General features: G+C 45.8%; 1 protein-coding gene across 4 annotated transcripts in view; it reads left to right on the forward strand.

Annotated features, from left to right (window-relative positions):
• Positions 1-27,553, forward strand: part of TRANK1 (tetratricopeptide repeat and ankyrin repeat containing 1) — a 100,317-nt gene that overhangs the window by 65,182 nt on the left and 7,582 nt on the right. For all 4 annotated transcript variants that reach the window (XM_032409026.1, XM_032409025.1, XM_032409027.1 and 1 more), the window contains 8 exons: positions 1,414-1,613; positions 1,915-2,052; positions 6,567-6,713; positions 8,868-9,024; positions 16,840-16,928; positions 20,295-20,398; positions 20,509-20,641; positions 25,626-25,771. In XM_032409026.1, the coding sequence (XP_032264917.1) occupies positions 1,414-1,613; positions 1,915-2,052; positions 6,567-6,713; positions 8,868-9,024; positions 16,840-16,928; positions 20,295-20,398; positions 20,509-20,641; positions 25,626-25,771 (1,114 nt within the window). The remainder of the gene's footprint in view (positions 1-1,413; positions 1,614-1,914; positions 2,053-6,566; positions 6,714-8,867; positions 9,025-16,839; positions 16,929-20,294; positions 20,399-20,508; positions 20,642-25,625; positions 25,772-27,553) is intronic.

A 27,553-nucleotide genomic window follows, 5' to 3' on the forward strand; every position in this document is an offset into this window, starting at 1 on the left:
TACATCTAATAATATTACTACTGGGAAGTAAAATTTCTCCTTATTATTTGGTAATAGCAGTGGGGACATGTTTGCCCATTTCATGGTGTTCTACCAAGAACACGGTATTCTACCTGCTGTCAGGCAAAGGGCACATGGCACAAAGTGAACCATGGAGAAGACCCAGGATGATCTGTGTTCAATTCAGCTTCAGATCCTGTCACGTGGAGGTTTTTACTAACTTCTTAGACCTTGGAGTCTCTGCTTGTAAGGGTGGGATTGTCTGGTCTATGTCACTGGGCAGTCCTAACGATTAAATGGGGTATTTTTATGAAGGTGCCTGTCTTGTGGTAGTGTTCATTCATCTTGACTGGCAACGTTACTCAGAGCTTAGATAAGCAAGGGGACCCAGGGAGAAAGCTCTTCACAAAAGCCTTTCTCCAGTTCTACCTTTTTTCTTAGGATAGTCCTCTCGGCTGGGTATAAACCTGGTGGGGAGGGGATGGAGGCCTTGGTTGCTGCCCCCACCTAACATTCAGCCCTGCTGTTACCATGACAACGTCTCTATGGCTCCAAGCTCCAATGAGAGGGTCCGAATAATTTTTGTTCCCTTACCATCCATGCCAACCGCTTATATTAGCTTTCTAACAGCTCTAATTGTTTATATTTCTGCCTTGATTTTTCTTTATGAGGTAATTTTTTCTAATATGAGTATAGGTCAGGAGCGAGATCCAACAGAACCTTCTTAGCAACGCATCTCTGCCTTCATCCCCTGTACTGGGAGTAATATCACGCAGGGGCAAAGTGATAATCTAATGGGAACTAGAAACTGACTTGCAATTATCCATACTATCAGGACCAATATTGCTTCTCGAGAAAAAAAGCCAAAGCCCAAATAAAAAAACCAAACAAAGCACAAAAGCACACACACACACACAAAACAAAAACCCCATAGCCATGTTGTTGTCGTGTTGCTCCATATCTGACATGTGTTTTCTTTTTTCTTTTTTTTTTTAATTTTTTTATTGTTATGTTAATCCCCATACATTACATCATTAGTTTTAGATATAGTGTTCCATGATTCATTGTTTGTGCATAACACCCAGTGCTCCATGCAGAACGTGCCCTCCTCAATACCCATCACCAGGCTAACCCATCCTCCCAACCCCCTCCCCTCTAGAACCCTCAGTTTGTTTTTCAGAGTCCATTGTCTCTCATGGTTCTTCTCCCCCTCCGATTTCCCCCCCTTCATTCTTCCCCTCCTGCTACATTCTTCTTCTTCTTTTTTTCTTTCTTAACATATATTGCATTATTTGTTTCAGAGGTACAGATCTGAGATTCAACAGTCTTGCACAATTCACAGTGCTTACCAGAGCACATACCCTCCCCAGTGTCCATCACCCAGTCTGACATGTGTTTTCTGTTTTACCTCAGGGATCCTCAATCTGGCATCTGGAGTGGTGGATTTACTTCAGTTCTATTTCCCGGAATCTTTTGATCGCCTTCCCAGGGATTCTGGCCTCTTTGGTGGTCCCAGACCAACTGTCCTAGAGTCTTGTAGTGTGAGCGACTTGGCAATTTTGCTACGAGGGAACAAAAGGAAAACCCAGCCTATTGAATTCGGAGCCCACCAGGTGAGCTTGGGATTGCATGTTGTGAAATCAAAGGCAGTTTGCAGTTGGAAAAGGTTTGGGAGGCCGAATTATTCCACAGCATAGAGTTCAATAGCTCCTCTGCCAGAATAGGTCAATTTCAGATCTGGGTGAGGGAGCAATTGTTAATACTTCAGCTAGCCTGGTTGACCAAATCCAGGCCGGCCACTTCTTTTTAAAGATGTTACCTGCCTCCCACAGAAATGGACTGAGCTTTGCAAGATCCCTCTTTGTAGAATTTGATGTTTTCTCTTTCCTACCTTCTTCTTTCCTTCTCCCCCAGGTAATCCTTGTAGCTAATGAAATGGCAAAGGAGAAAATTCCAGAAGAGCTGGGGTTAGCCCTTGTGCTAACCGTGTATGAAGCGAAAGGTTTAGAATTTGACGATGTCCTCCTTTACAACTTTTTTACTGACTCTGAGGTATGTTATGCTGAATTCTTTTCACGCTGTGCATGCATATATGTATGAGCTACACTTTCTCTCTGGGAAAGAGAACATGGAGCTGAGTAGAAGTGAGTTTCTCACAGGTACCTCTTTCTGTTCTGGAGCATCATCCATTCGGTGTGGGCTTTGTGTGCTTGGATATGGGTTTTGTCGATGGCTGTGGGTGGTTTCCCAGTGTGTCATGGGCTGGTTCTCCCGTGCCCTGCCCTGCTCTCTCTTTCTTCTGAATGCCTGGTACCCGAGTGCCAGCTTCCAGTGTTCACTAGCTCTGTTATCCTTGACTCCCAAGGATGCTCCAGTTGGAGTGAGCTCTCAGGAGAGCCTTACAAATGAAGGCAAGGTTAGCAGTGTCCACCCTATGAGGACAGAACTGGGCAAGTTCAGTTCATAGAAAGAGAAAACTCCGGGAAGACAAATGAGGCCTGGTTCCTGGCCACTGGATCAGGTAATGTGGGGGGTGAGGAGAGCTGCCCCGCCTGGGAGCTCCCTTCTGGCATGGCTTCCCCACTGCTTGCGGCCCATGCAGACCATGGCAGTGAAAGAGTCCCTGGATCGACCCCCAGGACCTCTGTGCCAGCCCACCGCTTTGACTTGGCTCCCGAATCCAAGACCTTGGGATGGTCTTTCTTCCCGAGCTCAGTACATTATGGGTAGAGTCACCAACTCGAGCCCCTGGTTTCTTTTTCACCACTGTCTTTCGGTGGGGGCTCAGGCTGGCTGCTGACTGTGCTGGGGGGTCTCCTCTGGGCACTTAGCTGGCTGTGTCCTGGTCCCTGTTGCAGACTTCCCACTGCACATGGTGCATGCTTGAAGGGGCTGTTGTACTGTTAGCTGTGACACCTTAAAATCTGCCCCAGAACTGACTGTTTTAAATGGAGTCCTGAATTTTTTTTTTCTGATCTTTTAAAAAATAGGATTGCCTTGATGATAGCTCTGACTACTATTGCTATGGGTACTTCACGGTTTATAAAGTCCTTTTCCAATGCTTTGTTTCCCTTCATCCTCCACTAACCCTCTGAGGTTGTATGTATTCTCATTACCCTCATTCTACAGATAAAGCTGAGGGTCATGGAAATTAAGTAAATTGCCCGTAGTCACGGTGTGGGCGCCAGAGCCTGGAGACCAACTCAGATGCTTTGAGTTCTCAGTTTCGCAGTCTTTCCTCTGTACTCCTTTCCTTTTAAAGCCCCGCATGCAAATGGCCTTCCAGAACCTTCCACGATGAGTATATCATTGCCATACCTTAAGTGCATTCCTTTTCTATTGACTTTTGCTAATGAAATCAGATGCACTCTCATTAACCCTGGAACGATTTTTAATCTCTGAGAACTAACTCTTTTTTCTCATAATACATCCATTGGTCATGGTTGGACCGAGGCTGTGCTGAAAGAGGAAGGGGTAAGACTTTGTTGTTCCTGTCCTTTATTAACTGCCAGTTGTATGCTTGTGCCAGTAAGAAGCCCGAGGAGCTCTGGACTTATGGATCTGTAACTTGTGGTCACTTCTGTTTGTGGAAGAAAAATCCAGTTATTCTGTCTCACCCTGATCCTGGAAATGGCGAAGGCCCAGATATCTTGACCCTGTGCTCCCAACCAATGGCTCAGTTTGTTGCATAAAATTAAAATAATCACAAATGGAATTTTTTGGTAACATCCACTTCATCCCATGTGCACAGTAAGACTTCTAAAAAGACTCCTGATGTGGTGCTCCTTCTCAGTTCCTGAGGAATGTCATTATGCATTCCCCCGGCACAAAGCACACCCTCCATTTATCATCAACAGAGATAAGACCAAAAAACATCTCATTTCTAAATGAGAGGAAATTCTCTAATCAAAGCAGAGGAAAGACAGGGATCACCTAAGTCTTCAGTCACCTGGCTCCTCATGTGGGGTTTCCTTCGGGGTGACTGGCTGCAGGCTGCTGCATAGTAATTGCATTTGACATGGGGGACAGTGGAGAGCTCATCTCTCCACCCCTGGCCTCTTCTTCCACCCCGGGTTTATGTTTCTGGCAAACACACTCTTTGTGCATGTGTGTGGGGGGCGTTATTGTTGTCCTCGTGTGCGATTCTTCTCTTTAGAGGATTTGTTGCTCCCTGTTCAACCACATAGTTGCCAGGGCCATCTTCTGAGATGGGGAAGGGACCAAGGAATGGTTATGCCAAATCCTTCTCTTCTAGGATTTGGCCTCATTTCGGGGAGCAGTAGTCTTTCTCCCAGTCACCCCCAAACTCTCCTCCTGTTGGGACTTAGAAGGGTGCTTGGCATTTACACTCAGGCCCAATGTAAGGACTCCCTATTCTGTGTGAATAGGACAGGAGGGACTTTGAAAACCACAGCTTTTATGGTTCTCACTTAGAGAACAGGCCCCACCAAGGTGACCTTCACAATGATCAGTCCCAATAGAAGAAGCTGGAAGACTTACATACTGCTTCTTTTATTGTCAGAGGTGCTGTAGGCCTGTATTCTTGCCACAAATACACGTACTCCTCAAAGGCTCGGTCTTGAAAGTAAAGTATGTTTTATTCCTGGGAACAGGTTAGTCCTGCGCCATATGAGCAGCTTTTCCTTCTCATTCAGCAGTTTTAAAATATGTTGTGCTTCACTAGCCCTTCCAAGATCGGCTGGTCTGCACCTCACGCTGTCTACCAGGAGAGCCTCATAAATGTCAAAACGCTTGTGTCTTTTGCCTGCCTTCCTTGGCCAGCAATTCAGAGTGTGAATGGCTCTACAAAGAGGACGGTCATAAATATGTCCTGAAGGCTTTTTTTTTTTTTTTTTTAACTCCCAACTACTTCAATGATTACATGATTCACATCTCTTTTCAGAATATGGTGATTAATTCCATAATTGGTTATAGCATAACCATCCTTATTTAATAGACAGTGTTTATTTTTTAATATCAAAATAAATTTAATGTAATAATAATTTGATTAATATTAAATAAATTAGATTGTTTAAAGCATTTAACCTGATACTTATTAGTTTAAGTTATGGGGTGACTTAAGGTCGTGAACTGTATCCACTCCAGGTTTTCGTTATTCTTTTTTTTTTTTTTTTTAAAGATTTTATTTATTTATTTGAGAGAGAGAATGAGAGAGAGAGAGCATGAGAGGGGGAGGGCCAGAGGGAGAAGTAGACTCCCCGCTGAGCAGGGAACCTGATGTGGGACTCGATCCCGGGACTCCAGGATCATGACCTGAGCCGAAGGCAGTCGCTTAACCAACTGAGCCACCCAGGCGCCCCAGGTTTTCATTATTCTTGAGAAGATACATAGGTGGCAAGGAGCACCATTTTATACATGGAAAAGTAAAGGCTGAGGGGAGTTAACTAGCTACTCACAAGATTCAGTAAAGGATGAAATCTGAAATTTCATAGGAATTCTGCCCTCTAAATACTGCATGTATTCTGGGCACTTTAGCTTTACCAGGGTCTGTTGACCATGGTCCCCAGGGCCAAATCCAGCCCACTGTCTACTTTTGTATGGCCCGTGGGCTAACAGTGGTTTTTACATTTTTAAATGGTTAAAAAAATCGAAGGAAAATAATGTTACGTGACACATGAAAATTATATTAAATTCAATTTTAGTGTTGAAAAATAACGTTTTATTGGGACACACATGCCCATCCATCTACATAATTGACAATGGCTGCTTTTGCATCATAATAACAGAGTTGAGTGGTTGTGAGAGAGACCACATGGCCCACAAAACCTGAAATTTTTATCCTCTGACCCTTTAGAGAAAAAAACTTGCCAACTTCTGGTCTACATAGTTACTATGGTTTTGTGGTTTGAGTTTGGATAAAGGGACACATGGCTAAAATCTCAACTATTTGTCAAGCATTGTATTAGACACTCGACATTGATTATCTCCTTTTATTTCCCAATAAACTTGGGTAGTTCTGTCATCCCCATTTTACAGAGCAGGAAAAGGAGACATGGAGGAAATAAATAAACAATTTTTCTGAGGTCACATAGCTAATGAGTGAAAAAACTGAGATACAAATATGTTCTGTCTGATCTCAGTGTCCTGTGCACACTATACTCCACAGCTCCTGAATTTTGTTCCATCCTTGGGTGAATAATTTAGTTAGAGAATTTTGTCATATATGTCTTAACAGCTGACACTAAGTGGCATCTCTCACACATTGTGAAAAGGGCTGAAGGACACTGGGTTCCTCCCTCCATACTGCTTGTGGAAATTCTTTAAGCAAGAAATTTCCTGGATGCTTAGCATTCCTCTTGGAAGTGGGTATGTGTGCCTGGCTTCTCGGCCATCTTGGCCAAGTGTCTGGGGGAGTTTTCATGGTAGCTTCCCCTTTCCCTGCCTGTGCCACCTGAGGTCCCCCCACCTGAGGCCATAGGATAGCCCCCTCCTTACAGCTGGGCTGAGGGCCCCAAGCCAGGAAAAGAGGGCTTAATTCACCATGAGGCTGTGTGTACAGTTCAAGGGTATATTCTGCTGGTTTTTAATTTGTCATTGTTGTTCAGGCTTACAAGGAATGGAAGATCATTTCTTCATTTACGCCTTCATCATCTGACTCCAGAGAGGAAAACCGACCACTGATTGAAGTGCCCCTGAAGAAACCCAGTTCCTCCCAGCGTCGGTCTCTCATGGTGAATCCAGAGATGTACAAGGTGATTTTCTGCCATTTGTCCACATGCTTATTTGACACGGGGTGGGGAGGGGGGCGGGCAGTAAACAAGGTTTGTATGAGAAGATGAGGTTAAAAATAGAGCCCGGCACTTGACTGGTTTTCTTGTGCATCAGCACTGGAGAGAAGGAGGATGGGAGTGGGCATGGCAGGGATCTCAGTGTTGGCAGACGCTCTTTTCTCAGCAGAGAGTGGGGCTTGATGGGTGGGGCACTGTCTGAAAGTGAAAAGGGGAGGGTTGTACCTTCTATTCACCTCTGGAATTCAGCTCTCTTCAGAAATTTTGAAGTTGCTGACAGGGAACTCAGACGTGAAGTCCAGGACAATAATTCATGGAGACTTGTATACCAGGCTTGACTATTATTGGGGAGGAAAAAATGTTTCTCTGCCTTTTAAGATTCCTCTAGCTGGTCTAAAAATTAAATTGACATGAAACAGATTAACAGAAGAAAATAAAATTTAGGGGCGCCTGGTTGGCTCAGTTGGTGAAGCCTCTGCCTTTGGTTCAGGTCATGATCCCAGGGTCTTGGGATCAAGCCCTGCATCTAACTCCCTGCTCGGCAGGGAGTCTGCTTCTCTCTGTCCCTCTCCTGCACCCCCTGCTTCTGCTTTCTCATTCATGCTCTCTCTCTCAAATAAATACATAAAATCTTTAAAAAAATGTTAAAAAAAAGAAAATAAAATTTAATTATGTATGTACAGGGAATCAACATAAACATGAGATTCCAAAAACAGGCAAAATGAGGTGTATCTGTCATCCTGAACCAAGGAGAAGGGGGTAGGGTTCTAGGGCTTCAAAGGGAAAGAAAGCAATTCACAAGAATATGAAAAACGTTAATGTTTGGTAAGCAGATGTTTGCTGGGCCATCCAGATCAATGGGACGCAGAGGAGTTCACACAAACAGACTTTGCTATGGAGCTCCCTGTTTAGCACCCCTAGTTCATATATACTACAGTTATCTATGGTGATTGCTCCCTTCCTGGAGCAGGTTCTCTGTCTAAATTCTTTTAGGAAGTCAGGGGGAAGGTCAAAGGTTCTTTGTGAACCTTTTGTTTCTTAAAAATAATCGGCCTAAAATAATCCACATGCCAAAGAGATGGAAGTCCACATTTTGGGGTGGCAAATTTTTCTCCACTACGCTGTGAAGGGACCCAGCTTCCCTTTCCCTTCACATCGCAGCTGCCTCACTGAGAATGAGGCTAAAGCTGAGCAGTTCTGCAGAGTTCTTGACTGAGGGAGGTTGATGGAGCCTCGGGAGAGTGAAAATTGAACAAGTAAAACGAAAAACTTTGGGGAGAAACTACTGCCCTAGTTTTATGTCTTGTACAAAGTACAAAACAGAATAGCAGTTATCAGGTTATTTCGGTAAATGCCTAGAAAGCTCTACAGAAATAAAAGTTAAGGGGCGCCTGGGTGGCTCAGTCATTAAGCGTTTGCCTTTGGCTCAGGTCATGATCCCGGGGTCCTGGGATAGAGCCCCGCATTGGGCTCCCTGCTTGGCGGGAAGCCTGCTTCTCCTTCTCCCACTCCCCCTGCTTGTGTTCCCTCTCTCGCTGTGTCTCTCTTTCAAATAAATAAATAAAATCTTAAAAAAAAAAAAGAAATAAAAGTTAAATCACTGCCAAGCTATGCAAACCTCTAGGTAGCCACAAATCCACTCTTGTTTGGAAATGTGCATTATTTAATCAAGTAGGCCCTCCCCGTGTTCAAGTCATAACCCCCTTATATCTGCAGCCCTCAATCATGGCATAGGTCATGAGTAATTTTGTACTAATGATAGTGGTCATAGAAGTGTATGACTGGCTTAATTTGTAAAAATAAGGTATAGTAACTGTGTAAGATGTAGCCATTGGGATAAATTGAGTGAAATGTACATGGGACCTCTCTATACTATCTTCGTACCTTCCTATGAACCTATAATTATTTCAAAATATAAAATTACAGCCGATAAGGGCAGTCCTATGCTAATGTTGCTCCCTTGCTAGAGCTTCACTTAGCTGTGCTGAGGCCGCAGTGAGCCTCCTGTCCTGCTCACGCTTCTGCTATACTGAAATTTGGTTTTTGTATTTCACCAAATTGAAGTGTATCACGTTGAAGCTCTAGACAAAAAGTTCTCCGTCTTTGTCCTCAATTTAGCTCCTCAATGGAGAGCTGAAGCAACTATATACTGCCATCACACGGGCCCGGGTTAACCTCTGGATCTTTGATGAAAACCCAGAGAAGCGGGCTCCTGCTTTCAAATATTTCATGAGAAGAAATTTTGTCCAAGTTGTGAAGACAGATGAAAATAAAGGTAAGATCTCATTAAGATATTCTGGCTGTTGGATACAAAACATGTTACTCTCATTTAAATAATAATCCCCCCCCAAAACAAAACAAAACGTTACTCTCAACTTCTTCTTATGGTCAGGTATAAAGGATATAGATTTTGAAAGCACTTTCTTTCCTTTCCACATTTCTTCTGAGAAATGAGAGTTCGTATTTACTGCTAAGGTGTGTGGGAAAGTGTGGTTGTAATGGGAGGGGGGGAGGTTAATACCTTCAGCGAAGATTTATTATTGGTCCTTTAAAGGTGAGGGTCATGGCAGGGGCCTGGCTGGCTCAGTCGGTAGTGTGTCTGACTCTTGATCTCAGGGTCGTGAGTTCAAGCCCCATGTTGTGTGTGGAGCCTCCTTAAGAAAAAAAAAAAAAGTGAGGGTCCTGGGCGAGGTTGAGAAGAAATAGGCTTTGTTGGGGGAACACAAATTGCTATGGTCTTTGGACAGCTGACTGGCAGTATCTATCAAAATAAAAAATGTGCTGGGTTAAAAGTGACCCAGCAATTCCTGTTCCAGGAACCTATCCTAGAGATGTTCTTGTAATAAAATCTCAAAGATACACGCACAAGAGTGTTCCTCACAGCCCCATTTGTAATTATAAGAAACTAAAATGACCTAAGTGTCCAGCAGTGAGGAACTGTTCTTGGGGGCTGCTCTGGTCCTAGGACTGGTAAGTGTGGCTTGTTGAGGAGATAGGGACACCTTTCACTTTTCCCCTTCTGTGCTGTTTGCAGTGTTTAAAAAGCCAAACCAATATTGTGTGTTGTTTTGATCACTTACTGGCTAATTAAAAAAATGGAGTGCAGATCTCCTGATAGGATAACTAGCGGGAGAAGTCATCAGCCCTTCATAAAGGAGAAAATTGTTGTCCTTCTTATGGGTTAGCCATTGAGTCGGCTCCTCCAGGCCACAGTTAATTTTTCTACGGATAGGGGAAAGTGCAGGGCTCAGCCACTGTGCAGGGGTCTGCTGCTTTCCTGAGCATTTTCTGGCCAGTTTTATGGAGACTATTTCTGGTGGCAGCCAATGGCTCAGTTGGGGACCAGGGTTAGCTGTTCTGTTTCTGGGCCCTGGCTGTTGGGTGTAATGGGGAAAGTTGAAGTCTTAGAATGAAAAAACCCTAGCTTCTCATTAGAATTTTCCATCTGTGCAGCCACATGACCTTGTCCAGACCCACTTTCTCACCCTGGGCCTTCACTTCTTCAACGAAAAGGGAGGGGGCAGGCTGGCCTGCTGTGGTCGTTCTTAATCTCCCCTGTGGCGCCTATTCCTTTCATTCCCAGAGTAGATTCTGGCACCTGTTATAAGAGATCATCAAGATAGCCAATTTTCTTTCATTTAAAGATTCCGAATGAAACAAGATCACAATTTATTTTCTGTCTTGGTAGCGTTAAGAATACAAGAAAAAGGACAGTCTTTTTTTTTTTTTTTAAAGATTTTATTTATTTATTTGAGAGAGAGAGAATGAGAGAGAGCACATGAGAGGGGGGGAGGGTCAGAGGGAGAAGCAGACTCCCTGCCGAGCAGGGAGCCCGATGTGGGACTCGATCCAGGGACTCCAGGATCATGACCTGAGCCGAAGGCAGTCGCTTAACCAACTGAGCCACCCAGGCGCCCAAAAAAAAAGGACAGTCTTAAGTGTGTTGTAAGTTGCACATGGTAACGTCTACGAGAACATCTGTTCCCACCGTGCAGGGGGAGCTGGGGATGAGCGGAGTGACTGTGTAATTTGGGTGTCTTTATCATCGTGCCGGCAGCATTCGCCTGCCCTATGTGGAGCTACCGGGGAGCTCCCTGTGAGGATAAAATGTCACCGGAGCACGGATAGCATGCACGGAGTCAGGACAAGATGTTGCAAAGTCATCTTTGCACACAGCGCTGCAGGACATGGCAGAGGGCCGGCGAGAGGGAGTTTGCACCTTCTAAAGGAAGCTGGTGTGTCTGCTTGGCTGCCCCCCATTGCTATCCATGGGCCGGGGTATCCTGGACCCCTTCGGCCCAGATTTGGCTCTCAACCTTGTGTTGGTCATCAGTCTTCCATATGCTTCTTGCACCTGAGGCTCAGAACCTGTAGAGAGGGGTTGCCTACGGCTGTTGATGCTTGGGGGGCTGCAGGAGGGGTGGCTAATCTAGTCGCCAGCAGGCTAGTGTGACAACAGAAGGGCCTGACAGCAGGTGGTTGTGACAATCCATGTCCACCGATGGGGACGTGTCACATTGCTTACCCTGAGGGCAAAGTCTGCACGTTTGAAAATACTGTAAAACCCTGTTACCTTGTCCTCTGTGTGGGAGTTTGCCAAGAGCCACATGGCTCTGGATTTTCAAGGAGGAATTAGAATATTCTGTCTTCTAATCCATCGCTGTAGGAGAGGAAGGTAGACTGAAGATCAAAAACTGGGTAACATCCTTTCTTCCCTCTGCCTCCTCTTTCCAAAAGCCACAACAACCTGGCTTGGTAAGCTAAAATCCATCTTAAAATGAATCCTGGAAGGGGGGCGGAGCAAGATGGAGGAGGAGTAGGAGACCTGGATTTCGTCTCCTCTCAGGAATTCAGCTGGATAGGGATCAAACCATTCTGAACACCTACAAACTCAACAGGAGATCGAAGAAAAGAATAGCACCAACTCTCTGAACAAAAAAGCGACCACTTTCTGGAAGGTAGGATGTGCAGAGAAGTGAATCCGAGGCGATATTCAGGAGGATAGACAGCGGGGGAGGGGCCTCCGTCGGCCGCTTCTGGCAAGTGATAGAGCTGCGGAGCACAAAATCGGAACTTTTAGAAGTCTGCTCCGCTGTGGGACGTCGCTCTGGTGGCTAAGTGGGGGGTGGAACCCTCGCGGGACAGTGTGGTCTCAGGACCCTCGGGGTCACAGAAAGACCGGGGGTGCCTGAGTGCGGCAGAGCTCCCAGGTATTGGAGCAGGGAAGCTGGCTGCAGAGACAGAGCTGAGGTGCAGGGTCTCAGCTCGGGGTTGCCATAAACCGTGATCCGCGGCACAGTCGGGCCACTGCTCCTCCAGCAGGGACCCAACAAGCGGCAGATCCGGGGAGACTCCCCTTCTTCCCCTGGGAGGAGCGGCGCGGGAGCGCACCGCAGGGATCTGCTGGGTTTGGAGACTCCACCTGGGGTCGGGTGCCAGAGATAGAAATGCTCGGTCACAGGTGGGGTGAGCACAGAGTGCGGCCGGAGACCGGGGAGACGGGAGTGACTGACTGCTTTTCTCTGGGGGCACACTGAGGAGCGGGGCCCCGAGTTCTCGGCTCCTCCGGGGCGGAGATTGGGAGGCCGCCATTTTCACTCTCCGCCTCCAAAGCTGTACGGAAAGCTTGCAGGGAACAAAAGCTCCTGAGAGCAAACCCGAGCAGATTACTTAGCCTGGACCGGCAAGGGCGGGGCAATTCCGCCTCCGGCAAAGACATTTGGGAACCACGGCAACAGGCCCCTCCCCCAGAAGATCAGCGAGAACATCCAGCCAAGACCAAGTTTACCGATCAACGAGAACGGCAGAACTCCTGAGCTAGGGGAATAGTGCACATAGAATTCATGGCTTTTTTACCATGATTCCTTAGTCTTTCCAAGTTAATTTTTTTCAACTTTTTTTTTTTTTGAATTTTTCTTTTTCCCTTTTTCAACCAACATCTTATCAAATCCTTTATTAAAAAACATTTTTATTTTTCATTTTTAGAGTCATATTCTATCCCTTCATAGTAGTTACCCTTATTTTTGGCATATATATATATATATATATATATATAAATTGTTTTCTCTTTAAAATTTTGAGATACAGTTTCTTCTAACAGATCAAAATATACCCTAAATCTCTAGTGTATGGCTTTGTTCTAGTCTCCTGCCTGATCACATTCTCTCCCTTTTTTTTCCTTTTTTTTTTAAATACTCTTCTTTCTTCTTTCAAACAAATTCTTATCTTATCAATTCCTTTTATAAAATCTTTTATAATTTTCATCTTTACAGTCATATTCCATCCCTTCATCGTATTAACCCTTATTTTTGTACATATATAAGTTTTTCATTCTTTAAAATTTTGGGAGGCACTTTCTTCTAATGACCAAAATACACCCAAAATCTAGTGTGTGGCACTGATCTATGCACCAGCCTGATCATATTTGATCATATTCTGTTTTTTTGTTTTGTTCTGTTTTTGTTTGTTTTTATCTTTTTCTCTTTTTTTTCTTTTTCTTTTCTCTTTCTTTCCCTTTCTTTTCACCCAGTTTCAGGTCTTTTCTGATTTGTTTAGAGTATATTTTCTGGGGACGTTGTTACCCTGTTAGCATTTTGTTCTCTCATTCATCTATTCTCCTCTGGACAAAATGACAAGATGGAAAAAAACCACTCAATAAAAAGAACAAGAGGCAGTACCCACTGCCAGGGACCTACTCAATATGGACATTAGTACGATGTCAAACTAGAGTTCAGAATGATGATTTTAAAGATACTAGCTGGGCTTGAAAAAAGCATGGAAGTTATTAGAGAAACCCTTTCTGGAGAAATAAAAGAACTAAAATCTAACCAAGTCGAAATCAAAAAGGCTATTAATGAGGTGCAATCAAAAATGGGGGCTCTACAATCTACACATTCAATGCAATCCCCATCAAAATACCATCCACTTTTTTCAAAGAAATGAAACAAATCATCCTAAAATTTCTGTGGAACCAGAAAAGACCCCGAATAGCCAGAGGAATGCCAAAATACTAGCCAATAGGATCCAACAGTACATTAAAAGGATTATTCTCCATGACCAAGTGGGATTTATCCCTGGGCTGCAAGGTTGGTTCAACATCTGCAAATCAATCAATGTGATACAATACATTAATAAAAGAAAGAACAAGAGCCATATGATCCTCTCAATAGATGCAGAGAAAGCATTTGACAAAGTACAGCATCCTTTCTTGATCAAAACTCTTCAGAGAATAGGGATAGAGGGTACATACCTCAATATCATAAAAGCCATCTATGAAAAACCCACAGTGAATATCATTCTCAATGGGGAAAAACTGAGAGCTTTCCCCGTAAGGTCAGGAACACAGCAGGGATGTCCGCTATCACCACTGCTATTCAACATAGTGTTAGAAGTCCTAGCCATAGCAATCAGACAACAAAAAGAAATCAAAGGCATCCAAATTGGCAAAGAAGTCAAACTCTCACTCTTTGCAGATGATATGATACTTTATGTGGAAAACCCAAAGATTCCACCCCAAAACTGCTAGAACTCATACAGGAATTCAGTCCAGTGGCAGGATATAAAATCAGTGCACAGAAATCAGTGGCATTCCTATACACCAACAACAAGACAGAAGAAAGAGAAATTAAGGAGTCGATCCCATTTACAATTGCACCCAAAACCATAAGATACCTAGGAATAAATCTAACCAAAGAGGCAAAGGATCTGTACTCAGAAAACTATAAAATGCTCATGAAAGAAATTGAGGAAGACACAAAGAAATGGAAAAATGTTCCATGCTCATGGATTGGAAGAACAAATATGGTGAAGATGTCAATGCTACCTAGAGCAATCTACACATTCAGTGCAATCCCCATCAAAATACCATCCACTTTTTTCCAAGAAATGGAACAAATAATCCTAAAATTTGTATGGAACCAGAAAAGACCCCGAATAGCTAGAGGAATGTTGAATAAGAAAAGCAAAGTTGGTGGCATCACAATTCCGGACTTCCAGCTCTATTACAAAGCTGTCATCATCAAGACAGTATGGTACTGGCACAAAAACAGACACATAGATCAATGGAACAGAATAGAGAGCCCAGAAATGGACCCTCAACTCTATGGTCAACTAATCTTTGACAAAGCAGGAAAGAATGTCCAATGGAAAAAAGACAGTCTCTTCAACAAATAGTGTTGGGAAAATTGGACAGCCACATGCAGAAGAATGAAACTGGACCATTTCCTTACACCACGCACAAAAATAGACTCCAAATGTTTGAAAGACCTAAATGTGAGACAGGAGTCCATCAAAACCCTAAAGGAGAACACAGGCAGCAACCTCTTCGACCTCAGCTGCAGCAACTTCTTCCTAGAAACAACACCAAAGGCAAGGGAAGCAAGGGCAAAAATGAACTATTGGGATTTCATCAAGATAAAAAGTTTTTGCACAGCAAAAGAAACAGTCAACAAAACCAAAAGACAACCGACAGAATGGGAGAAGATATTTGCAAATGACATATCAGATAAAGGGCTAGTATCCAAAATCTGTAAAGAACTTCTTCAACTCAACACCCAAAGAACAAATGATCCAATCAAGAAATGGGCAGAAGACATGAACAGACATTTTTCCAAAGAAGACATCCAAATGGCCAACAGACACATGAAAAAGTGCTCAACATCGCTCAGCATCAGGGAAATCCAAATCAAAACCTCAATGAGATACCACCTCACACCAGTCAGAATGGCTAAAATTAACAAGTCAGGAATCGACAGATGTTGGCGGGGATGTGGAGAAAGGGGAACCCTCCTACACTGTTGGTGGGAATGCAAGCTGGTGCAACCACTCTGGAAAACAGTATGGAGGTTCCTCAAAAAGTTGAAAATAGAGCTACCATATGATCCAGCAATTGCACTACTGGGTATTTGCCCTAAAGATACAAATCTAGGGATCCGAAGGGGTACGTGCACCCTGATGTTTATAGCAGCAATGTCCACAATAGCCAAAATGTGGAAAGAGCCAAGATGTCCATCGACAGGTGAATGGATAAAGAAGAAGTGGTATATGTATACAATGGAATATTATGCAGCCATCAAAAGGAATGAGATCTTGCCTTTTGCAACGATGTGGATGGAACTGGAGGGTGTTATGCTGAGCGAAATAAGTCGATCAGAGAAAGACATGTATCATATGACCTCACTGATATGAGGAATTCTTAATCTCAGGAAACAAACTGAGGGTTGCTGGAGTGGGGGGTGGGGTGGGAGGGATGGGGTGGCTGGGTGATAGACACTGGGGAAGGTGTGTGCTATGGTGAGCGCTGTGAATTGTGCAAGACTGTTGAATCTCAGATCTGTACCTCTGAAACAAATAATGCAATATATGTTAAGAAAAAAAAAAAAAGAAGAAGATAGCAGGAGGGGAAGAATGAAGGGGGGGAATCGGAGCGGGAGACGAACCATGAGAGACGATGGACTCTGAAAAACAAACTGAGGGTTCTAGAGGTGGGGGGTGGGAGGATGGGTTAGCCTGGTGATGGGTATTGAGGAGGGCACATTCTGCGTGGAGCACTGGGTGTTATGCACAAACAATGAATCACGGAACACTACATCAAAAGCTAATGATGTAATGTATGGTGATTAACATAACAATAAAAAATTAAAAAAAAAAAGAATCCTGGAAAGACAACACAGGTGTATTTGTTTGGCCAGGCAGCCGTAATAAAGCCACAAACCGTATTGTCTTACAGTACTGGAGGCAAGACGTTCAAGATCAAGGTGTCAGCAGGTTTGGTTTCTTCTGAGGCCCCTCTCCTTGGCTTGTAGATGGCTTTTCCTTCATGTGAGCCCCTGGTGTCTCTTTCTGTGTGTGTTAATCTCCTCTTCTTGTAAGGACATAGATTGGACTAGGATTCACCTGAATGGCTTTGTTATAATTTCATCACAACTTTAAAGGCCCTGCCTCCAAATATAGTCCACATTCTGAGGCATTGAGGTTTAGGGCTTCAACATATGCATTTTTGGGGTGGGGGAGGGGGCAGACTTCAGCCCATAAGGACAAGTTTAAGGGGATGAACACCCAGAGAAGCAAACCCACTTTTTTTTCATTTTAGACTTTGATGACAGTATGTTTGTTAAGACCTCAACGCCTGAGGAGTGGATCGCACAAGGAGAATATTACGCTAAACACCAGTGCTGGAAGGTAAGGAGCCGGGCTGGGAGCCAGCGGGGGAGGTCTTTGTGACTGGTGACCTTATCAGGCCTCACAGGCAGGTTTTCCACCATCATCCTTGCCAGCAGGATAGGGCGAAGGCTGTGGTGCGTGTGCTTCTTCGGAAACATCAGGCTACCCTGCGATGAGGAGAGCTCCTTGCCCAGCTCCTTCTCCAGGGCAAGCATGACAACCCTCCACCGTGGCCAAGTGTCGGCATGACTTGCAGGAAAATGGAGGGTCATGACCTCTGCCCCGCCGACAAACCCCTCTGCTTATTTTCTTTCCTTCTTGTGCTCTGTGTTTAAACATTTTTGCTGTCGTCCCACCACATTTTAAAATAGTCACAGATTGGTCATTTGTTTTTCATGTTTTTCAAATTTGATCTGACATAGACTTGACTGCCAAGCTGAGTCTGGTGAGCAGGGGTTAAGCTTCGTCACTAGACTCAGTTGACCAATTCTGGGCCACAAGTCATCCTAGTGAGCTTGAGCAGCATTCTTCCAGCCAGTGTTATCTCTGCCAGTCCTCTGGAAATAATGAAACCAGCGTGAAGAGCCCCATCCCTCTCCCGACGGTCAGCATCCCTACACATCACACAGTTTCCGGTTGGGGACCGTGGCGTGTGTGTTTCCCAGGATGCAATGGTGATGATGTCTCCCCCTGCAAGGCACGGACACCTTCAGCTCAACAAACTCATCACGGGCCCTGTCTCGTTCCATTTCTTCCTTGTGTCATCTGCGGCTTGTCAGAAGCACAATGACTGCAGCAGGCCATGCAGCCTGTTCCTTTGGCAGCATCGCAAGCAGGGCTGAAGGGTGGAGGCTTTTCTTCTTGGGGGTCTCTCTCTTTATCGTGAAGTTCCCCATGGACTTCTTACATCTCACTGCTCGGTACTAGGTCACGTGCCCATGCCTGTTGCCAGGGAGTCTGGGAGAGCAGTCCCATCCTGCAGTTTCAGCCCTTCGTCGGAGGCAGGTTCTGCCATCACGCAAGGGAGGGAGAGGGGTGCCCTGTGGGCCGGTAACCAACAGCCGGATTTAGCGGAGTGGCTCCTGTAGTCTCAGCCGGGTGACCCACGTCTGAACTCAGCAACCAGTCCACAAGCAGGTCTGCTTCTGGGGCTTGGTGGGCTCTTGGCTCGGATGATCGGGGTGAAGGGGGTTCCTGAATCACGTGCACTTCATCCTCCAGCGGGTGAGCCTGGGCTTGTTCACCTGGTGCCCCAGCAGCGTTCAAAGAGCAGAGGAGCATAGCGGCCCCCCTGATGCCTGGCCTCAGAGCTGGCCCTCTGTCGCTTTTGGTACATTCTGTTGGCCTGAGCAGGTCATGGCCCAGATCTGAAGGGAGGGGTCATAGGCAGCATGTCTATGCATGGGTGGGAGAAGCTGCAGAATTACACGGTAAAGGGGCGTGGGCGGAAACAGGGAGGACTGAAGTACCGTCGCCACCTTGCAGTCAGCCCTAAAGGGTGAGAGAACAGAATCGCGCCATTGTGTGTTTGGGCGTGTCTGCCAAGCGTTTGCATAAATCTGTAGTATTTAGCGGCTGGAGGTTGACGGAGCTCTGAAACTTTCTTCTCTGCCCATCCTTGTTAAAACTTGGCTGCTGCTGTAAAACCAAGATCCTTTTTCGGGGGAGGAGCAGGGAGGGAAGGGCGGGATGATATGGCCAGCAGGTATGGATATGAAATTGGAAAACTAGATAGCCTTTCCCTTTATTCCTTTCAGAACACTGTTGGTGTTAACCCATATGTGTTGCCCGTGGATTTCCAATTCTTTATCCTTTACAAGAGGCTTTTGAACATTTGAATCTAAAATCCTTTTTTTATGGGAATTGGCACAGATGAGAATGTTATAAAAAGCCTTCCCCTCACCTGATTTTATTTTGATTCTGCTAAAGGGCTTCAGGACTCAGGTGGTTTATTAAGTTTTTGGCTACATGTCAGTGAATGTTCCAGAACCACCATACAAATGGCAATCACTTGAGATTGATTGATTCAACAAATCCCTGTGGAGCTGTGGGCCAAACACCGTGTTTAGGTTGCAGGGATGTGATGGTGAGCGGGACAGGCACTCAGAAGAGTGTCCAGCCCCAGCTGTTGCAGGTATCACAGAGGAGAGACCAGTTGCTCCTAGAACCACCTGTCCTGGACAGGGAGGCCAGGGAAGGCTGCTCTAAGTAGGAGCCTTGAGCTAAGGCCCATAGGATGAATGAAGTTAACTGGACAGAGAAGGGGTGGAAGAGCATTTCAATCAGAAGGAGTAGCATGTGCAAAAGTCCTCTGGTGGGAAAGAGTGTGGCACAGGTCATGGGAATGCAAGGAGGCCCATGAGGCTGGGGAAGCTGAAGCAAAGAGCCTGAGGGAACAAGATGTCATCTTGTCTACTTAATCCTTCCCTTGCCCACACTGAGACCTAATCTTTACATGCTGGACCAGACATGACTTTCTGCCCTATAGCCTGTGCTTTGAGACATGGTGTCAGCATTCCTGCTTTAGAAAAGCAGCTTTCTGCTGGCAGGAATGGGGGTCCAGGCAACATTCCTGTGATGCTCGTCTGCCCACTTTCTACCTGCTAACACAGACCTGCATGACCCAGGGCTCTAGCCAGTTATCTTCTGGGATGTGTGGTGACACCATCTCCATCCCCATCCCTACCCCCATTTCTGTGCTGCGGCTGTTTCACCAAGACTGTTGGTTAGCCATTATAGTTACCGTCTAGAGAGAACCTGTGTGGGGCCCAGAAGAGCCACTGGGTGACTTTGGGCCCATGGCTCTGTGTTTTTGTTACTATATACAATGAGAAGGATGAAACTTCTCACACATGGCTATTGGAAGATTAAGTGAGGGTGTTAATTATGGCGGCTTATAAAAATATATCCTGTATAGCTTTTCCATGGATTCTGGGCACTTTCAAGATTTTATTTATTTGAGAGAGAGAGCGAGACAGAGCGTGTGCACGAGCAGGGGTGGAGGAACAGAGGGAGAGGGAGAAGCAGGCTTCCCGCTGAGCAGGGAGCCCGATGCGGGGCTGGATCCCAGGACCCTGGGACCATGACCTGAGCCAAAGGCAGACGCTTAACCGACTGAGCCACCCAGGTACCTCTCTGGGTGCTTTCAAAAGGAACCTTTGAGTGGGAAGTGTTCGCGGGTAACATTACTGGGCTTTATCCTGTGAGGCCTTTTTTTTTCTTTTTTAGCTCATCAGCACGTTCCTGCTCCCCCACAGGCTGGGCTGGGATGTGGGATGAGACTCACTGCCTTGTCAGTGCAAACATGGCACGTGTGCTTTAACCCTTGTTCTGTATGTCACCTCCATTCCCTTGCTGGGAATCAAGACATTTTGCCTCTTTTAGGTTGCCGCCAAGTGTTACCAGAAAGGAGGTGCATTTGAGAAGGAGAAGTTGGCGCTGGCCCATAACACCGCCCTGAACATGAAATCCAAGAAAGTCAGCCCCAAGTAAGAGTCTCGGGGGTCATCTCAGGGCCGCTCTGGTGAGATCAGCTGGTGGGATCTGTTGGGGCTAGGTCACCATTCCATGGGTACTCTGTTTTCTCTCCCTCCTCCAGGGAGAAGCAGGTGGAGTACTTGGAACTGGCCAAGACCTATTTGGAGTGCAAGGAGCCAAAGCTGTCCCTTAAGTGCCTGAGCTACGCCAAGGAGTTCCAGCTGTCCGCCCAGCTGTGCGAGAGGCTGGGGAAGGTACGGGCCTAGCCTGCATTCCGCTGGGAGAACTGGGCTCCCTCAGCCCCTGCTTGAGTCAGGGAGGGGCTCCGGGCCTCCAAAGAGGGAGAGGTCGGCTCTGAAGACTATAGGGCAGCCATCTTTTCTCCACTTGCCCGAGTGTTTACGTGGCTCCAGAGACGTGTGTGCGCGCATGCGTGTCCACATCCGTGTGAACGTTTGCGACCTGATGTTAATCACAGGAAGGCCAATTGTTCAAATCAAAGATTTTATTTATTTATTTGACAGAGAGAGACACAGCGAGAGAGGGAACACAAGCAGGGGGAGTAGGAGAGGGAGAAGCAGGCTTCCCGCTGACCAGGGAGCCCGATGCGGGGCTCGATCCCAGGGTCCTGGGACCATGACCTGAGCCGAAGGCAGACGCTTAACCACTAATCCACCCAGGCGCCCCCAATTGTTCAAATCAAAGGGGAGGTGGGTTTTGGAATATTCCTGCCTTCCTGTCCTCCATGTTCAGTCTGGAGTCTGCCTGTGTGAATGGCCTGGCATTGACATAGTGGTTTTTCTGTGTTCTCAGTAATTGTTCTATATGTGCACCAACCAATCTGGCAGCCACTAGCTACACGTGGCTATTTAATTTATAATTTAATGAAAATGTAATAAAATTACAAATACAGTTCCTCAGTCTCACTAGCCACACTTCAAGTGCTCATTGTTCTAGAATATTTCCATCATCACAGCGCTGTCAGATATAGCCGCTGATTAGAACTTAGCTACTCACAGAGTGGTCGGCAGGCTGGTGGTGGGCCACAGATTTTTATTTGTCTGCAACAAGATTAACACAGAAGATGAAAGTAACCAGTGAGAGACTGTTACAGCACTTTGGCATTGCCGTAACCTCCAATCGGTGATGATTTTTTTAGTGATTCCTTTGTCTTTTTCATTGAGATATAATTGGCATGTAAAATGATATCAGTTAGAGGTATACAACTAATGATCTGATACATGTATGTATTGTGAGATGATCACTACAGTAAGTTTCATTAACGTCCATCACTATACAGAGTTAACAAAATTTTTTTTCTTGTGATGAGATCTTTTAAGATCTATTTTCTTAGTAACTTTCAAATATACAATACAGTGGTAACTATAGCCACCATGCTAGACCTCACACGATTCAGCTGGGGCTGCTGAACCCCCCGCCCCGGGGGTAGGGGCTTTATGCCCCTCCAAGAGGGGGGTGGGTTTCCACATCTTTCTGTGAAATGTAGTAGCTCCTGGATCCTCAGAGCACCCTGGGCATTGGGTGGGGTGGGGGTGGCACTTACCGGGGACTTTGAAGTGTGGCCCCAAGTCCGTGTAAAGATCGTAAGGCCCTCCTGGTGTGCCTGCCCTGCTCCCTGTTTATTAGGGGATGTGACTTGTTAGGGTGTGGGAGATGGGGATGGGATAAGGATTTCAGGGCGGGTGGGAGTTTGGGTCCTAAGATCCTAGGAACTAGGATAGCTTCCAACCTTACCATGTTCCTTGGTCGCCAACCCTTCAGTCTCCCGTGCCACCACCTGGACCCTAAGTGGTGATGGCCACAGGGAACCAGCCTAAGCCTTTGTGTCCCCTTTTGTGTACCAGTGCCTGCCATGACTGAGTCAGAGATCTCCTCCCTACTCACGTTGCCCACCCCCCCACCCCCAGCCTGGCAAGCTCTTCCTCGGAAAATAGGAGGCCCAGGGACCAGGAGGCCATTAGTACAGCCTATGTTCCCTTCCTTGGGACTTCAGTGTCTTCAAAATGTGGAGGCCACTCTGCTCCTGGAAACACAGCCTTCCCTGTTTCCTTCCCCTTCCACAGGCTTGACCTCTGGTGGCAGCCTCTTCTCCTTCCTCTCCCCAGTATGTTCTAGCAGCTCCAAGCCCCACCCAGGGAAGGGGCTGATCTCTCTCTTTGCTCAGGCTCCTCCCTGGAAGGGGGTCCAACCTGAGCCAGCCTCAAACCTCATGTGGTCCTCCCACCAAACTAACCAGCACGATTCAAGTTGATCAGCTTGGCAGCAGTCTTTGTCAACATCCTTAGACCAAATTGCCTCCGTGTTCCTAGCCCCCAGATGTGTGCTACCCTCGCAAAGAAATGTTTGTGAGGCGGCCCTGGGGGTATAAGACTTTTTTTGCAGGGATTCCTCTGCCTCACCTATTTCTTGCCTGAGAGAGACATTGGTTTCCCTGGAAACCTCTCAAGGCCCTTGCTCTAGATGGTAGGTGGGGACCCTTCCCCTCAGGGAGCAGACATGCAGAGCAGGGGGCTGCCGCTTAGAGCCAGCCCTCTGTTCTCTCTCTGGTTGGGCACAAGCTTGGCACCTAAGAGGACGTGCATTCCCACTTGGGGGTTTTCCTTCTGAGTAATCAGCATCATCAGGAGAGGACAAGAGATGGGGTTGTATTCATGTGGCTGAGATGGGTCTAGATGCTCCCTGCTCTGTAAGGTCTCTGGACATAGAAGAACCTCATACCTGAATCTTCTTTGTATTTTGGCACTTGGTGTAGATTGTCTAGAGAAATAAAAGCCAGCTCAGATTTACTAGAGGGTCTGGCATATGTGTTTTGTCTTGTTTCACTTTGATTTTGTTTTCTCTTTGGACCTCAGGTGCCGCGAGTAGAATTTTGAAATGAAATATTCAACATGAAGAGATGGGCCCTTACTGGGTGCCAGGCACTCTGGGTGCTCAGTGGCCAGCAGGTGGCAACGCAGGGGCCTCTGCCTTCCTAGTGTGGGAGAGGGATGACAGACTAGCCAGAAGCATAGGAGATGCCCGTGCTGTTGAGGCCAGGTGACCAGGGGAGAGAGGTGTCAGGTGCCGCTGTTTTAGGCAGGGGGTGGGCAGGGAGCTGCCTTTTTTTGTTTGTTCTTTTTTTAAATTTAAATTCTAGTTAGTTGACCTACAGTTCAATATTGGTTTCAGGAGTAGAGTGGTTCAGTGGTTCATCATTTACATATAACACCGGGTGCCGTCATCACTAGTGCCCTCCTTAATCCCCATCCCCCGTCTAGCCCATCCCCCACCCACCTCCAACCCTCAGTTTGTTCTCTATAGTTAAGGGAGCTGCCTTTTGAGCAGAGACTGTGAGCAGTGCTGCAGGGCATCGCAGGCCAAGCATCCTTGCAGGCAAGAGCCCTCCAAGGTGGGAGCGTGTCGGGGAGCTCGAGAAATAGCAAGAGAGCTGGTTGGGCCAGAACAGAGTGAGTGGGTAGAAGTGGTACAATGAGCAAGAGGGGGTGGCAGGAACAAATCAGGTAGGGCCTCAAAGTCCATGGTTGGGACTGGATTTTGTCCAGAGGTGACAGGGAGCCGGTGGAAGGTTCTGACTGCAGGAGCGACATGGAGCTCATCGTTTGGATGCTCTGGGAGGAGGTGTGTAGGCAGCAAAAGTAGAAGCAGACAGGCCAGTGGGGAGCAGGCCGAGGCTGGATGGTGTGGCTTGGATTGCCATGAGGGTGCTGGAGGTGGTGGGAAGGGAATTTGGGCAAACGTTGGGAGAGCCAAGCATAAAGTATTACCCGAGGGGCTGGCTGGAAGTGTGGGAGGAAGAGTGAGATAGAATTTTGTGTCCATGGCAAACCCACTGGTGGTTTTCGTCTGTTCATCCTCTTCCTCTTCATGGTTGCTCTCCGTTCCCATTCTCTCCTCACCAGCAGTCATTCCAGTGCATTTAATGTGGAGCCCCCATTTGCATGCTTAAGTGAAGAGCAAATAGTAATATTTTCTATACATATATATTTTAAGCTTATTTAAATGGCATATTTTTGTGTTTTTTGTTTTTGTTTTTGTTTTTGTTTTAACTTTTTCCACGCCCTGCTATAGTGTTAAGGTCTGGCCAGGTTTCTGACCCCTGATAGTAATCCAGAACGGGCATCCCTGCCTTTGACTTATCCATTTCGCTAGTGGTGAACGTCCAAGTTACCACCAACTCCCTGCTGCCACATACAGGACTGTGGCATAGCGTGTCTCCTTCCAGTCCTGGGTGCTGCCAGAAGTGGGCTTGCTGGCCCTAGGGTATGCATGTACTTAATTTCACTAGGTGAAAGTGGAAGCCACTTTTCTTTCTAGAACAGCGGTGCCAGTTTGTGCATTAGGGTTCCATGTGCCCCACCTTCTTGACCACATTCAATGGGTTCTGATTTTCTAATTTTTGCAGACTTCATGGATGTGTCTCACTGTGGTTTTAATTCACAATTCTTTATTAGTGAGGTTGAGCTTCTTTATTGATTTGTTAGTCATTCAAGTTTCCCTCCACCGTGACCTGCCACTTTATATCCTTTACCTAGTTTTCTGCTGGGTTTCCAGGAGTCTTTTTCTTGTGGTTGTAGGAATCCATTTAATGTTCTAGACCTGTCCAGTCTAATATAGTAGCCATTAACCACAGGTGGAAAATAAGGTTAAAACTGATGAAAATGAAATGAAATAAAACATTTGGTTCCTCCTTTACGCTACCCACATTTCATGTACTTACTCTTCACACGTGGCTAGTGGCTACCATATTGGCTAGCATAGTTGTAGAACATTTCCATCTTCACAGCAAGATCTATTTGACAGTGCTGGTCTAGATGTTAATGTTTGTCTTCTCTCTGTTAACTTTGTTTCACATGCCCTTTGTTCAACAGTTATGATATAATCGAAACCATCAGTTTTTCCCCTGATGTTTGAGTGTTTTGGGTTTTGTTGAGGACTTTCTTTACCTCAGGGTCACAAAGATATTGTCATACATTTTCTTCCAATAGTTTTCGCATTTAGATCTTTGACCTATCTAAAGGTTAAATTTGTGTATGGTGTGAAGTTGGGATTTAACTTTGTTTTTCTCCCTATAAAGAATTTGTTTTCCTAATATTACCTATGTCTTAGTGTTTTTCACTGGATCCTAACGGCAGACAATACTATTCATGGTGTTGGCTTATTTTTAAGATAAAAGGTTATGCTATGAATACTCTAAGAGTATGTTTTACTCTGTCCTAGATAAAAGATGCTGCCTGTTACTATAAGCGAAGCCAGTGCTACAAAGATGCTTTCAGATGCTTTGAGCAGATTCAGGAATTCGATCTAGCACTCAAAATGTACTGCCAGGAGGAGCTTTTTGAAGAAGCTGCTATTGCAGCGGAAAAGTAGGTGGTTTTATTCTCTCCCTTCCTCCACCCTGTTCCCTCCATCCCACTGCTCTCTGGGGGCACCCTACCCTGGATGGTGTTATCCTGCTCTTCTGAAGTGACTTGCCCATGTCACCCTCCTTCCGCTTGAGTCGTGGCATCGGTGCTGGGTCAGGAGCTCCTTGAAGGCAAGAGCCAAGCCTAAAGGATTACCCGAGGAGCTGGATGGGAAGTGTGGGAGGAAAAAGAGCGGAATATAATCTTCTCTTCACAGCAAACCCACCATTGGTTTTAATTTGTTCATTCTCTTCCTCTTCATGGCCAGTCTTCATTCCTGTTCTCTCCCCATTGGCAGCCATTGCAGTGCTTTTAGGATACACACCCTTAGTATATGTATATTTCATATACTCTACTCTCTTTGTAAGCTTTGACGCCGTGTCATAAGGAGAAGGGGTAGAAGAAGATGAAGGGTTTGTTACAAGTGTGTACATAACACACAGGGCAATTTTGTGCTTAATGATGGTTCTGTCCTCTTCCGCCTTTACCTGCTGCTTTGACAGTTTTGCTGAATGGATGGATAAAGGTAAGAGCACTAGTGGGCCATCAGGATTTTGCTTCACCACAATCTACTGGCAGATCCTCAGCCATGCACTCGTACATATGTGTATGAACACGTACCCTCGTAAGTTTCATACTTGACCACTGGAGGCCTTCTTGAACCTTTAGCCTAGTTCATATTCCAAAGGTGAAGTGGAGATGGTGGGGTTAATGGTTGACAAGGAATACAGAAATAGCATGTTGTTGATGCCCCTAGGAGATCTTCCTGGTGGTATGGGACAGCTAGAATCAGAGTCTGCTATTCTGCGTTTCTGTTGAGCAGGAGTTGAGTCCACTCTCAGCTCCTGGAAAAGTAGGGTGTGGGTTGGTTCTACATTTCTTTTGCTTTCTACCAAATTACACCTATGACAAAATGAACGTAACTGACCCAGATGTTCAAACTTCAGATTTTTATTTTTTAAGTCAGTTTTTATTTAAGTATATATTCAAAAAGGTACACATAATTCTCACAAAATTAATATACTTGTGTAACCAGTACCTCAATAAAGATACTCAGTACGTTGAGTTTTATTTTTGGAAATGGAGAAGTAGGTGTTCAGGGCCATGGCTGGTAAATGAACATATTCTTTTATCCAGGTCTTTGGTACTATTATATATGTGATACATGCAATGGGTGTGTATTAGTCAGCTCAGACTACCATAACAAAATGCCATAGATTGGGTGGCTTAAATGACAAACATTTATTTTCTCCTAGTTTTAGAGGCTAGAAGTCCAAGATCAAGGCTCTGGCCGGTTGGACTACTGCTCAGAGCTCTTTCCCTGGCTTGCAGATGGCTGCCTTCTCCCTGTGTCCTCATGCGGCCTTTCCTTGACATTTGAGGAGAGAGAATGCGCAAGAGAGCTCACTCTCTGGTGTCTTCTTCTTTTTTAAAAAAAATTAATTTATTTATTTTAGAGAGAGAGTGTGCGTGCATGAGTGAGGGGAGGGGCAGAGGGAGAGGGAGAGAGAGAATCCTCAAGCAGGCCCCCTGCTGAGCACAGAGCCCGATGTGGGGCTGGATCCCATGACCCTGAGACCATGACCCAAGCCAAAACCAAGAGTCAGATGCCCAACTGACTTAGCCACTCAGGTGCCCCTCTCTGGTGTCTTCTTTTTTTTTTTTTTTTTTAAGATTTTATTTATTTATTTATTTGACAGAGAGAGACACAGCGAGAGAGGGAACACAAGCAGGGGGAGTGGG

This window comes from Phoca vitulina, unplaced genomic scaffold (assembly GCF_004348235.1).
Source record: "Phoca vitulina isolate PV1807 unplaced genomic scaffold, GSC_HSeal_1.0 scaffold10, whole genome shotgun sequence".
Classification (NCBI taxonomy): Eukaryota; Metazoa; Chordata; class Mammalia; order Carnivora; family Phocidae; genus Phoca; species Phoca vitulina.